General features: G+C 36.6%; 1 protein-coding gene across 1 annotated transcript in view; it reads right to left on the bottom strand.

Annotated features, from left to right (window-relative positions):
* The window catches only part of LOC150081686 (cGMP-dependent protein kinase, isozyme 2 forms cD4/T1/T3A/T3B-like), a 386373-nt gene that overhangs the window by 229175 nt on the left and 141615 nt on the right, over positions 1–15583 (bottom strand). Inside the window, exon 3 of the mRNA XM_090379551.1 lies at positions 9563–9676. Within this exon, the coding sequence (XP_090235677.1) occupies positions 9563–9676 (114 nt within the window). The remainder of the gene's footprint in view (positions 1–9562; positions 9677–15583) is intronic.

The raw sequence follows: 15583 nt of genomic DNA, 5'->3' as shown, positions 1-15583 counted from the left end.
GCTGGTTGAAGCAATAGGTATGTAATTTGTTGGATCAGAATGGTCCTTTCCTGGTTTTGGAAAAGCTAGTACAATGGAATGACACCAGCTAATAGGATAGTAATTCTCAAGAAAGATTCTATTATACAGTTTCAGAAGAGCAGACTGACTCTTCACTCAAATGACATAACATTGCATAATAGATTCCATCAGGGCCAGCAGTACTGTTTTTTTATCGTAAAAGTGCACTGCTTAACTCTGTCATAGTAAGGGGTACTTTATACGGAAGCTGGTGTGCAGTATTGAAATTTAGATTATATTTTTCTGCCTGTACTTTATGTGACTGAAAGGTTGGATCATATACAGTTACAGCTGAAAGTGTTTCAAACGTTTTACCGAAAGAATTAGCAATTTTGAAAGGATTACAGATTTCTTTCCCTTTTAAAAGTAGAATCGGAGTACTTATATCAGGATATTTTCCATTAATTTTTCTCACTTTATTCCAAACTGTTTTGATGTCTGTGAATGCATATCAGGACCATGTCTCTTTTTTGCTTATACATTGTATATGAAGAGCTTTAGCTCTTGCTCTTTTAAACTTTATCAGATTAGTTGTGGTTGGGTTTTACGAAATAAATTCCAGTATTTATTCTTCTCTTTTTTTTTTTGGCATCCCTACATCCCTTCATTCCACCATATTTTTGGGTGCAAGTGGGCTTTGCTAGATGATTTGGGTATGGCAGTTTCTGCAGCTGCCATTATTTTCTGAGTGGTGTAACTTACTGCAGAATCAATGGTGAGAGTCTCAATGGTTTGAAAATCTAAATGTGGCAGTGTTTGATGTTTCATCCAGTCGGCTTTGTCAAATTTCCAGATTGTTTTTATTTCATTTGCGGTGGAGAGTTAGTCGAAAATATGCATAATATTGGAAAGTGTTCACTGTTACGTAGGTTGTTAGTAACAGTCAATAAGTGAAAACAAGTTTGTGAGCATATTGAAAGGTCAATTGCAGAAGTTGACCTGGAGGAGAAATGCATATATGTGTGACTGTCATTGTTTAACAATGTTAAGTTGTGCCTTTCAAGAATTTTTTCTATCAACTGACCTCTCTTATCAAGATGTAAAGAACCCAGTAAGGGGTGGTGCCCATTCCAGTCACCCAAGATACAAAAAGGTGGTGGTAGCTGAGTGACTAAATCATCTAAATCAGCAAAAGAGTAGGAACGATTTGGCGAGAGGTATAAGGAAATAACTGTTATTGTTATCCCGACCCTGACTCGGGCAGCGATTACTTCTAATGTTGTGTTCAGAGGGACAGGTCTGAAAGGAGTTCTGGAGTTGACTAGCAGTGCTACCCCTCCATGAGCTATATTAGAGGAGTTCCTTTCTTTTCTAATCATTATATGATGTTTTATGCTTATAGATATTTGGGGGGGGGTCAGATTTGTTTCCTGTAGGCAAAGAATAGCAGGCTTACATTCTGTAATAAGATCATAAACTTCATTTAAGTTGGCTCGGAGTCATTGACAATTCCACTGAACGATTCTATGCATTATTGAGTATTATCAGGTGCATCTGTTTGCTTATGAGATGCAGTCTGTTTATGCTTGTCTATTCTTGTTTTTTTTTTTTTTTTTTTTTTGGGAATATTGGTCTACTGATATCCATGTCTTCCTCTGCATGTATTTCAAGAAGTGTATCATCTTCACGTGATTTTGTATCAATGTCCATGGTATCGGTTCGAGATTTTTGACTCTCTCCTTCAGAACTTGTCTGCTTTATTGGCTCTTGACAATACTGCCAGATAAAACCTCTGCTGTACAGAGGTTTTATCTGGTATTGTCAGTGGCCTGTTTAATGAAACACTTTTTTTGCAGTTGTGTAGAGTTTTCTTTCAATGAGGAAAGGACTGATTTTGCCCATTGGATATTGATATGCCTGGAGGAACTGAGCAATCGGTCAGTACTGTTACAAAGCGCTGTGACTTTTGCACAACTGATGCATAACAAGGCGATTTCATCATCATCACCCATTTTCAATCCACTGCAGGATGAAGGCCTCTCCAGCAACTTTCCAGTTCCTTCTGTTTTGAGCATTGGCCATCCATTTACTACCCAAAAACTCATGAATTTCATCTATCCATCTCCGCCTTTGTCTTCCACGTTTTCTTCTAGCTCCTTTTGGGTACCATTCTGTTATTTTCTTAGTCCATCTGTCATCAAGTCTTTGAGCTGTGTCCTGCCCAAGACCATTTTAGTTTCTAGTTTTGATAAGAATGTCCTTTACTTGAGTTTGCTGCCTAATCCACATGTTTCTCTACTTATCTAACAGTCTGATTCCCAATATAATTAATTCCATTCATCGCTGTGTAGTTCTCAGCTTCTCTTCCTTCTTTTGGTGAGTGCCCAAGTCTCACTTCCATAAGTCATGGTGGGGAGTATACATTGATTCATTATTTTACGTTTCAGACAAACCGGGATATTGCTCTTCAGTATGTGACTATATTTCCTGAATGCTATCCATCCAAAATTTATTCTTCTCTTGAATTCCAGCCATTTATCATTCTTACAGCTAATAACTTGTCCCAGATAAGTATATGACTCCACCTTTTCAATTAGTGCTCCTTCAATCATTACGTCCCTTTCTGTGGCATACTTGTTCATCATTACTTTTGTTTTAGCCATATTCATCTTTAGTCCAAAATCCTTACTAACTCTGCATAACTGAATAAGATTTTCCTCTAATTCTTTGGGATCGTGGCTTATGACCACAATGTCATCTGCAAATCGTAAATGGTTTAGGTACTCTCCATTCACACTGACTGCTTTCTGCCATCAGTCTAATCTTCTGAAAGCTTCCTCAAGGGCAGCAGTAAATAGCTTCGGAGATATTTTGTCTCCTTATCAAATTCCTTTCTCAATTTTAAATTTGCTACTGTCTCTGTCTAGTCTAATAAAGGAGGTAGCATTCTCATATATTTTTTTCTTAAAAATCATAATATATGGGGTATCTATGCCTTGTCTTTCCAGTGCCCGAAACATTGCCTTATGCTGTATGGAGTCAAATGCCTTTTCATAATCCACAAATGCCAGACATAATGGTGTTTTATATTCATTTGCTTTCTCCATTAGCTGTGATATTACGTGACGGTGATCCATAGTTGAGAATCCTGTCCTAAAGCCAGATTGCTCTTTCAATTGATTCTCATCAAGTATTCTTTCTAATCTGTTAGTAATGACCTTTGTGAACAACTTGTAGATGGGGGATAACAAGCTAATTGGTCTGTAATTTCCAATTTCTGATTTATCTTCTTTCTTATGCAGCAAAACTATGATTGCATTATTCCATTTCTTAGGCATCACACTTTTCTAATGCACTTTGTGACGAGCCTTGCCAGTTTTTGTGTTATGTCTCTTCCTCCCAATTTTAACAACTCTACAGTAACTTCATCTTCCCCAGAGGCTTTCTGATTCTTCATTTTCTTCAATGCATATTCTACCTCATCAGGGAGAATATCGGGTATGTCGTATGTGTTGCTACTTTGCAATCCATCTTCCCCACTGCTGGCATCATTCCGCCACTCCTTGTATAATTCTCTATAGTAGTCTTCTGCTATTTGAATTATGCCTTCTCTGCTGTTTATAAGTACACCATCGCTATTCTTCAGTTTCAGTATCATTTACCTTTCTGTATTACTGCTCATGGCTGCTGATTTGAATCCTTTGTTTTCCTTTAATGCTTGTTCTACTTTTATTGTGTTAAATCTTCTTATGTCCTCTCTGAGCCTCTTTCTAATGGCTTTGCATAACTCAGTATACTCAATTTTTTCCTTGTCAATGTTTATCTTTCTCTTCATTTTTCGCCTTCGGTTCATCATAACAAGTGTTTCTTGACTAATTTTTTCTTCTTTGGATTTCTTTTTCCCTATAGGTTTCTTGGGCTTTATCACTTTCAGAAACTTTCTTTTCACCCTCTCCTTGAAAAAAAGTGTTCACTACTGACAATCCTTGAGATTCTGCAAATTCCACAAGTCTTTCACCTCTTTCATTTCTTTCACCAATTCCAAAATTTCCTATAGTTCCCCTTTCTGCACTGTTTTGTGTTTTTCCATCCTTAGCATTGAAGTCCCCCATAATAATAGTGTAGTGGGTTTTCTGCTCATCTAGAAGACTCTCAATTTCGGTGTACATTTCTTCTACCTCTTCATCATCATGGCTCGATCTTGGTGCATAAATCATTATAACCTTTAACTTGGACCTCTTAGAAATCTTGAGTATTAGCCTTGACACCCTTGTCAATGTACTTTTGAATTCCAAAATGTTGTTTTTTAAATTATGGACCAGAAACCCAACTCCACCTTCACTCCTTTCATTGTTTCCATTGGTGTACAGCAGATTTCCACTTGATAAATTTATAAGTGATTCATTTCTTCTTCTTGTTTCAGCCAAACCGATGATATTCCAATTCACATTTTCTAATTCCTTTTCCAGCTCTAATATCCTGTCTTCACCAATGAGTGATCTTACGTTATAACAGGCCAAGTTCAGTTTCCGTGCATGGCAGCCTGGTTGTACCCAGAGATTCTTAGCATTCTCTGCTTCCACTCTGATCCTCTCACTGCCGTAAGAGGGGGAGTGAAAGCTGCTGGGGACTGAGGGCCATTTGTTTTGTCGTGCTGTCATATGCTGGAGGGTTTGGTCTTATCCTCTTCACGCTGACCAGGCGTCTTGAAGAGAACCACTCTACACGTTCGTTGCCACCTAAGTGACGTAACAGGGCTTACCATCGAGAAGGCGATTGGTAAAGAAAAAAAAGGCGGCCGGTGGACACTAAAAACTGTTTCTTTGCCTCATGGTAGGGCACTTTGTTTTCAACTCTGTATTTTTGGATTTTGTTCACCTTCTGCCATTGGATGCACTTCTTTGAGTATGCCGAATGATTTCCTTGGCAATTTGGACAGCACTGCATTTCAATAGTGCAGTCTGTGTATATATGCTCTTTTGAACCACAGGAGGCACAGTTGGTCACACCTCTGCAGACTGCTTGGGAGTGCCCAAACTTCTGGCACTTAAAACAGCAGACTGGGTTAGGAATGTATGGTCTAATTTTACATCTCAAATATCCAGCTTTTATTGTTAATGGCAGATAGGATAGTCATCTTTCTTGATGACTATCCTTTTCGCATGTATGACATTTTGATCGTTTAGTTCTTGAACGATCTCTTCTTCTGAAACGTTAAGGAGATCCCCCTCTGCTATTACCCCTTTAGAGGAGTTTAAGGTGGCATGTGGGGTAACCTTTGTGGTAATTTCACCAAATGTAGAAATTCTAAGCAGTCTTTCTGATTTATGTTCATTCGTCTCAACTAGAAGGTCTCCAGGTTAGAGTTTTCGGACCATTTTTGGAGGGCCAGCCACATTTTCAATATATTTCTGTATTAAAAATGGAGAAAGCATACTCAGTGGGTTGACTATCCTTTTCGCATGTATGACATTTTGATCGTTTAGTTCTTGAACGATCTCTTCTTCTGAAACGTTAAGGAGATCCCCCTCTGCTATTACCCCTTTAGAGGAGTTTAAGGTGGCATGTGGGGTAACCTTTGTGGTAATTTCACCAAATGTAGAAATTCTAAGCAGTCTTTCTGATTTATGTTCATTCGTCTCAACTAGAAGGTCTCCAGGTTAGAGTTTTCGGACCATTTTTGGAGGGCCAGCCACATTTTCAATATATTTCTGTATTAAAAATGGAGAAAGCATACTCAGTGGGTTGTCTGTCAAGGAGTGCAGAATTAGAAAAAGAGGAGCAGAATTTTCATTCCTTTTTTCTGCCTCTTTGCATTGGATGTAGTTATATCATCCCTGGTCGATGGAGCTGAATTGAGAGATCCGCAATTGTTTCTTCTGTTGCTATCCATCATAACTCCTTTTTGCCCTGAGAAAGTGGATTTCTTCTCCCAGTTTACCGGCCCCACCACATGGAGGCAGGAGTGGTGCCACTAGTGACCAAACGGTTGTAGAAATTAGCTGTTTGTTATTAATAAAATATATATATACTAAATAAAGAAAGGTTGTTTTCCTTTCTGTGTTCTTACTTAATACTTTAAGCACAGAACCGCTGGAAGTAAATAAAATGGAAAAAGACACCAGAAAACAAAACTTTTTTCGTTAATAAGAGCACTCTATAAATCACTGAGAAAAATCGCTTGGCACTCGGGGGCCTGCTTTTTATGTACAATTGCAGTTTGAAATACAAAAATAAAAACTACTTAACTAAAGCAGGACTGCACTGTGTCCTGATGAAATTCATAGCCTGAATTAAAGCTTTTCCTGTATATAACAAGAGCACAGAAATACTGTAATGTTATTCTGACATCTAATTAGTAATAGTGATAGTAAAATTGATGTTTCTGCACGAGGGAAAAAAAAAAAGCTAGAAACTGTCACATCTCAATTCTAAAAAAATATACGCTAGTTCATGGTTTAACATGGACCACCATATGGTATTAATTTATCATGCTTGCTGCCAGAATTCAAACTTGCATCAAAATGAACTGCAATTTTTGTGCCTTACCGTAAATATGCATCTATTCAAATGCAGTCAATAAATAAATGCTGTAAAAGGAAAGCACATGGAATGTACAACTATTCAATAGCAGCATACTGACCAAACCGTGGGCTATTTGCATTACAGCTAGGATTTGGCTTAACATCAGTCACAGTCCAGAGAGTGCTATAAAAGCTATATATGTACTTGGTTCACAGTTTCATATCTTCTTTGCTTATGTTGAAGTAATTTTATTTAGGTTAGTATATTTTCTTTGCGTATGTTGAAGTTATTTTAGCTAGTTTAGTATTTTCCACAAGAAGAAAAGGCAAATTTTTTTGTGGATTATGCTTGCTGAATTTTAATTCTTTAGTTTGTGAAAAACAAAACATCATCCTTAGCATGTATCCACTGATAAAATTTTGTGTATAAAGTGTTTTCCTATAAAATTTTATTCTAAAATGTTATTATAATGGATCCACAGCCTGGAACACCATGACTGAAAAGGAACAGGGATGAACACTATATTGAAGCTGATGACAGTGAATCAGCTCTTTATAATATGCCATCTGATACTGAAATAGAATTCTGTTTAAGCGATGCAAATTCTGAATCTCATTCAAATGCATCTGTTGAAGTAAGAACACTACAAACAACAGATTCCCATGTTACTCGGAGTGATGATTCTTAACATATGAAATAATCCCTTCTTTTTACTAAAAGAAGTAAAAAGAGTATCTAATTGTTCCAGCACCCCAGAAAAGTGCCCCAAGGAATACATAGCTGTAGTGAACATGTTAATTAACTTTTTTTTCATTATAACTAACGAGTAATTTTAGTGGCCAAAAAAAAAAAAAAAATCATTTAAAAATTTAATTGCCATAAAAAAAAAAAAAAAAAACACAGAAATAGAATTAATAAACATTGCAATCTATTGGTAAAAGGTCAAGCATTAGTCACTGCAAACACAGTTCAAAAAACCAAATACTTATTATTTTTTATTACTTTCTGTCAAATATTATAGTTAAAATCTGTAGCCTACCTGACTACAAAATACTATTATACTTGATATTGATGGTTCAACTGTTGATGATCATTCTCAGATAGCTGACAATCTGAATTAATTGCTGAAGTTAAACATAAGAAAGCCACCCAGGGTGGATGGGATCTATCCAGTTATACTACAGGAGGTGGCAAAGGAAGCAAACAAATCTTTAGACATAATTATGAGAGCATCCTTGGACTCAGAGGAAGTTCCACGGACTGGAGATGTGCAAATTTATCCCCAATTCACAGAGAGGGATTGAAGGGTGACATGAGTAATTACTGACCAGTTAGTTTAACTTCTGTTCCAGGGAAAATAATGGAGTCACTGGTTAAAAATGCATTGCAGGATCATCTAGACAAGACTGCAGTAATAATTCAGACACAGCATGGTTTGTTAAGAGAAAGTCTTGTCTCACAAATTTGATTGGATACTATGATGTGGTTACAAAGGAACTGGATGCAAAAAATAATTTTGATACCATATACTTGGATTTCAAGAAAGCTTTTGACACTGTTGCACATGGAAGACTACTGTAAAAATTGGAGCAGTATGATATTAAGGGTAAGCTGCTACAATGGATGAAAGAGCAGTTAAGTGGGAGAAGACAGAGATTGATAATCAATGGACACTGCTCTTTGTGGACTAATGTTATTAATGGAGTTTCCCAGGGTTCAGTGTTTAGCCCACTGTTCGTTTTGTATATTTATCAATGATATTGATGAAGGTATATCAAGCTTAATGTCAAAGTTTGCAGATGATACAAAGGTTGGCAGGGTTGCTAATGACAGTAATGGCAGTGTGCTACTGCAACAGGATCTAGAAAAGTTGGGCAGATGGGTTGAGAACTAGCAACTGAAGTTTAACATGGACAAATACAAAGTACTGCATATGAATAGAAGTAACCACAGAGAAACGTACCAACTGTATGGTACTACATGTAGGGTGGTAGAAAATAAAAAAAAAAAAAAAACCTGGAAGTATTTGTGAAGTATTTATGAAATTTTCTGAGCAGTGAAGACAGGTGCCAGAGCAGGTCATGGGGTATTGTCGATGATATACAGGAATTTTTTTAGTAGGGAAAAGGAGGTGATTATCCCTTTGTATAAGGCAATGGTCAGATCATGCCTTCAGTACTGCGTACAGGTCTGGAGGCCTTATTTTAAGAAGGATGTAGAGTTGCTAGAATGAGTACAGAGAAGGGCAACAAGATTGGTGATTAAAACAGAGGGGTCCTGTTACGAAGAAAGGTTAAGTTCTGCAAATTACAGCATCTGGAGACTAGACATCTGCGAGGTGATCTGATTGAGGTGTATAAAGCCTTGAATGGTTTGCACATACTCAATGCTGATGGGATTCTTCCTCTTGTTCAAAATAATCACCTGAGAGGGCATAATTTCAAATTGAGGAAAGACAGTTGTAGAATAGATGTGCGGAATTTGCCTTTAGCCAGCAGGTAGTTGATTGCTGGAACAAACTTCCATCTGTTGTTGTGGAAGTTGATAGCTTAAATAAATTCAAGGAGGAACTGGACAAACATTTAAAGGGAATGGATGTGTGAAATGGGTTTGGTTTTTTTTTTTTTTTTTTGACTGATGCTAAATAAGCTTGCTTTCTTGCATCGCATGCCTCTACTACTACCACCACCAGGAGCACGCCATCCCAAGGGTGCACCTGGGTGCACTGCACCCAGGTGCCAACAATCAAGGGATGCCTAAAAACCTGAAACTTATATACACATATGAAGAAAATTTTAAAGGTTGGGACAGAAATTTTCATTTGGCACCCAGGCACAACATACCCTAGGAATGCCCCTGACTACTATTACTCACAAATAAAAAACAGGGCAATACTACTGTCAGGTTAAGAATTCCTGCCAGTCATTTCAATAAGATTTTAAGCTGCATTTTCTAAACAGTAATGAAATCATTATACCTTCATGGGGAGCCTCCAGTGATCAAACTTCTCACCAACTTACAACAAATTATAACTTACCTTTAACGGTAGCTGTCCTTGTGCAGTTATACAGAATGGCCAGTTCACCAAATACTTTGCCAGGACCCATTGTATTCAAGAACCTTCCTTCTTTGGTTACTTCAACTTTTCCATCTGAAAAATAGAGGTAAAAAAAATTTTTTATCCTATTTATAGTATAGCATGAAGAGATAAACTAAGTACGGGTGAAATAGCTTATGCTATACAGGATGATTCAAAATTCATACAACCCAAATTCTAAGTACTAATTTGCAGTTGGCATTTTCCCAGGTAGAACTGAACCTACACAATCATTCAAACTATTCAAAACGGGTAGTACTACGTATATTTGCAAACTCACTATCCATGAATCATGAATTTTCTTAGAATGGTCTTTTTGAGAATGGCTCCTTCTCACATTTCAAAGAGCAATATCTTTTAGGTGGATATATCAGAGACGTAGACATTTTGTGCTATTGTACATATTTTATTTTTTGATATTGTATGTAAACAAAAATTAGCTATACACAGAGTTTCAAACTTCTGTGATTCCAACACAATACAGTTTATACAATAACCTCCTGTGCAGTACTGAGTCAAATGTTTTGCTGAAATCCAAGTAAAAAATGTAGAAATTATTTCCTGCATCCAGTTCTGAGTGCTCAAAACCAAAATAGCTTACCAGGTTGGTCAAATATGATTTTCCCTTTGCAAAACCACTGTGTTTTTTTTCAGAATTCCATTTCTATTTAAATGATCCTGTACTGCACTCTTGATCACAGATTCAATTATTTTCCCCTAACAGTAAAGTCAGACTGACCAGTCAGTAGTTTTTTTCTTTTTAACCTCTAGAATTGCCTTTACATATTGGTGGCATACTGGCACTTCTCCAATCACAGGGAATTTTTACCAAGTCTAGAGGTGCCCCCATAATTAACCTTAATATTTCAATGCAATCCACCTCCCTCAAAATAACTGGGCATATGCCATCAAACTCCAGGAGAATTATTTGCCTTCAGGATCAAAAGTTTTTCTAATAAATAATAATCTGAAATTTCAATATCATTAACTTCATTCTTTCCAGCTTCACTTCCACAGTTCCCCTCAATTATGAAGGACCTTTCTTCTGTAAATACCGATGCAAAGTACCTGCTCAATTTGTCTGCAATATCAATTATGTTAGTTAAGACTATCCTGCATCCATCACACAAGGGCCCAATCTGATTTTGTTCTTCTCTTCTTCATATTCACATAAGTGAAAAACTTCTCTCCATTCTTTGCTCTCATTGTTGTTGTTGCTTGCTATAGGCACAATAACAATTTAGGCTATAATATCGCTAGTTTAGGAGGGTTTCATATGATGTAATGTTCAGAATTTCTATCTTATTTCAATGGATGTTAGAATACCATGACTCTGCATTATACGAGGGGGCATCAAAAAATTTCCACCAACCTGTGTATTCTACAAACATTATGTTTTATTGATTGTATTGCTTGTTTATCTAGTGATTTATGTCAGCAGTTTCATGGCTCTAAATCTTATGGAGTTTTTTTTTTTTTTTTTTTTTGTTACAGAGTTGAAAGTGTGACAGTGTCATTATAGGTAAAGTGGAATATTGGTCTATCATAAAATTCCTGTTTCTGCAAGGCAAAGAACCAAGGATCATCCATGAAGAGATGTCTACGGTGTATAAGGATATGTGTCCATCACATGACATAATACAATGGTGGAGACAGTTGAAGTGCAACCAGGAGAATGCCCATGATGAGGAAAGAAGAGAATGGCCATCCATATCTAACACTGTTGTATTCATGGAGAAAACTGAACAGCTGATCCTCAATTAGTGCCGAATAAAAATTAAATAGATAATTGCCGAGATTAGAATAAGCTATGGATCAGTGAAGAGCATAATTCACAATGATTTGAATATGAATAAGTTTTCAGCATGACAGATTACTTGCTTGTCACAAGTTTTCAGAAAGAAAAAAGCAGGCCTGCGCTGCTGAACTAATCGCTATTTCTGACAGTGATTCTGACAAGTCTCCGCCCACCGCCGATTGGTGACTATGGCTAATATACATCACTTTGGTCAAGAAACAAAACAGGTTTCAAAACAATGTAAATAGCAATAATCACAAACTCCCAAAAACGCTAGAGTGCAACCATCTGCAGGAAAGGTGGTGCTGCTGGTTTACTGGGACAAGATGGGCATTATTCTCAATTACCCAGAGAATGATACTACCATCAATGAACATTACTACAGCAATTTATTGAAGCAATTACATGTGGCAATTAGGGAAAAGCAATGTGTCATGCTCAGCAAAGGCATGTTGTTGCTTCATGACAATGCATCAGCTCACACTGCTGTCGCAATCACTGATCTTGCCACACAAACCTTATTCTCCTGACTTGGCACCTTCTACTTTTTTCCTCTTTTCGCAGCTGAAATCAATTTTGTGTAGAAAGCATTTCTTGGCAATGCAGAGGAAATTTCTGTGATAGTAATTACCTCTGCATTGCCAGAAACTATGCTTGTCACAGAAGCATGATTTCAAGAACACAGCGAAACCAAGAAAAATGGTATAAGGAAATGCTGCAAAAGATGGGAGAAATGTGTCGCTTTGGGTGGTGACTACATGGAGAAGGAGTAATATATGTTCCAAATCTCTATCTCCTGGGACACATAGAACGCGCGTGTGTGTGTGTGTGTGTGTGTGTGTGTGTGTGTGTGTGTGTGTGTGTGTGTGTGTGTGTGTGTGTGTGTGTGTGTGTGCACGCGCGCGCGCATATATGTCTCCTAGGCATACGCCCATTTCCACCTAGAACTCCTGTTTTAAACAGTAATACTGTTAAATGGGTCTGACATAAGAGGTGAAGAATGAAGATCAGAAAAAAAAAAAATTTATATATATACATATATATAAATATATGTATATTGTAAGAAATATAACAGTTAAATGTAAAGATGGAAGTGTAACTTACACAATGCCAAAAGCAGAGAACAAAATATATGTTTGAAGACATCTAAAAAGGAGTGACCTTTAATAAAAATATTAAATAAGAATGAAAAATAAAAGTAAAAGTAACAGTAGCTGGCAAATTTGAGCAAATTTGGCTATTTTTCAAAAAGTGGAAGTAAAGCAAATATGCAATAAAATCTGATGATAGCAAAAGTAAAATTTGATACATGATCAGGTATTTCATCAGGGGACTACATCTGACCTTGCATCAAAGGACTGCATTTCTATACTTCTCCATAACAGTGTAAAAAGAAGAAATTTAAGAAAAGAAATATTAGAAAATAAGATCAAAAAGGGAAAGCAGTATAACACATTATGGAAAAGGTGCATAGAACTGCTCTTATATGTTACTGCTTTGGATGCATTTATCGTATTGGCAGTGTGTTCGTGCTGTCATTTCCAGCCCCTACTTTTCTAAATATCAGGTATAGATTTTCAAGCTTTTTAGCTATCATTTATTTTAAATCTCTGTTTTATTTGACTTTTCAGCCTATTACTATTTGCTTGCTTCAATTTCTTTTTATTCTCAATTATTAGTACAACTAGTTTTGGTTTTAATTTACTTTTAATTTACCTTACCTTATCTTTTACTATATACACTGCATTGGGACTACCTTGTCCATAATGTGTTATATTGCTTTCCTTTTTCGATCTTATTTTATAATATTTCTTTTCTTAAATTTCTTCTTTTTACACTGTTATAAACAAGTACAGAAACGCAGTCCTTTTATGCATGGTCAGGTATAATCCCCTGATGAAATACCTGATCATGTATCAAATTTTACTTTTGCTGTCATCAGATTTTATTGCATATTTGCTTTACTTTCCCTTTCTGAATTATAGACAAATTTGCCCACCCTTATCTGATGCCACTTAAGGTGGTAGAAAATGAAAAAGACCTGGGAGTAATTGTGCAGTCAGATATGAAGTTTTCTGAGCAATGCAGAGAGGCTGCCAGGGCAGGTCATGGGGTTTTGTCAATGATATACAGGAATTTTGCTAACAAGGAAAAAGAGGTGATTGTCCCTCTATATAAGGCAATAGTCAGGCCATGCCTTGAGTATTGCTTACAGGTCTGGAGGCCTCATTTTAGGAAGGATCTAGATTTGCTTGAGCGTGTGCAGAGAAGGGCAACAAGATTGGTGAGGGAAATGAAGGGATCCTCTTACCAAGAGAGGCTTAAGTTCTGCAAATTGCAGTGGCTGGAGACTAGGCACCTGCGCGGTGATCTGATTGAGGTGTATAAGGCCTTGAATGGGTTGAGCACGTTCAATTCTGACGGGATCCTTCCACTTGTTCAGATTACGAACTTAAGGGGACATAAATTCAAATTAAGAAAAGACAGATGTAGAATAGATGTGTGGAAATTTGCCTTTATCCAGCGGGTGGTTAATTGCTGGAACAACTTCCATCTGTCGTTGTGGAAGTTGATAGGTTGAATAAATTTAAGGAGGAACTAGACAGGCATTTGGAGGGAATGGTGTGATTTTTTTTTTTTTTTTTTTTTTGGCTGATGCTGCATAAGCTCATACACTTGCTTTCTTGCATCACATGCCACTATTACTACTACTACCACCATTACTTTTACTTTTATTTTTCATTCTTATTTAATATTTTTAGTACAGGTCACTTCTTTTTAAATGTCTTTACGGTACACCCTATATTTTCTTCTCTGCTTTTGACATTCTGTGCAATGTTCACTTCCATTTTTACATTTAACTGTTATATTTCTCACAATATACGTATATATATATATATATACGTATATTGTGAGAAATACACAGTAAACCCCCGCTAATCGCGATATCTGTATTCGTGGTCGCTGATTTAATATAAAATGAAACCTAAAAAAATGTGAATTTTAAAGCACCGTGAACATTTTCCGCCATAAAAAAACGTGGGTGTGGGTAAAATTATCTTTCCCGGTCAAAACAGCGCTCAGTGGATGGGGGTGAAGTGTGACAAAATCGCGAGCGTGGATGTTTCTCACTAATCCTCGTTCAGTATGTGTTATGCGCTTGTCATGGAAGGTTTCGTCATTTGCTTTTAATTTATATGCTTATAAATTGAATAAATTTACAATTTATAAATTGATAGTGATCAATCTACCGTTTTGCAATGTAAAACAGACTTTTTTGGGTGTGTTAACGGAAGAAAGTGACTTATTGTGGGCAAGTTCTTTCTAACCCGTACAAAAATATGGCTACAAATAACAAGGGAAATGTGAAAAGATCAAAGAAGGCGATGACATTAGTGAATAAAATTGAGTTATTAGACAAAATTTCTAATGGTGAAAGTGTCTCCTCAGTGGCAAAACATTATAAAATCAATGAGTCAACGATACGATCAATCAAAAAACTGGAAGAAAAAATCCGCTGTAGTGTCCGTGAAAAGCACTAATTGCTTCAAAAATTTGCTCTGTAACTTGTGATGTTAAATTAGAAAAAATGGAAAAGGCTTTAAATCTGTGGATAGAAGACCGAACTCAAAATAAAATTCCGTTAAGTTCACTCATCATTCGTGAAAAGGCAAAAACACCTTTATCAACACTTTAGAGAAACTGGTGATAGCACTGGCGGGGGGATAAGTTTTTTAGCTAGCAAAGGTGCTGGTTTGAAATTTCTAATAAATATTACATTTAATATTAAATTATTTCTTATTTTCATTTCGATGCCATATGCTTGCATTTCACTATGTACTGTCTATGTACATGGTCATATTATGAAGGTACATATAATACATACATAGACAAAATTTTAGACTGGTTTTTCTTATATATTTCATACTTTGGAACGGAACCCCCGCGAATAGCGAGGGTTTACTGTGTGTGTGTGTGTGTGTGTGTGTGTGTGTGTGTGTGTGTGTGTGTGTGTGTGTGTGTGTGTGTGTGTGTGTGTGTGTGTGTGTGTGTGTGTGTGCGCGCACACACATCTGCATCGTTTGCATGCTCTGGTGCATTTGTCATATTTTTATTTTTCCATTTTTCCTCCTGGTTTTAACTCACTGGTATTTTATTTTATA

This window comes from Mastigoproctus giganteus, chromosome 8 (genome assembly GCF_048544385.1).
Source record: "Mastigoproctus giganteus isolate SK-2022 chromosome 8, ASM4854438v1, whole genome shotgun sequence".
In the NCBI taxonomy this organism is placed as follows: Eukaryota; Metazoa; Arthropoda; class Arachnida; order Uropygi; family Thelyphonidae; genus Mastigoproctus; species Mastigoproctus giganteus.
This window is presented reverse-complemented; position numbering and strand designations above follow the sequence as displayed.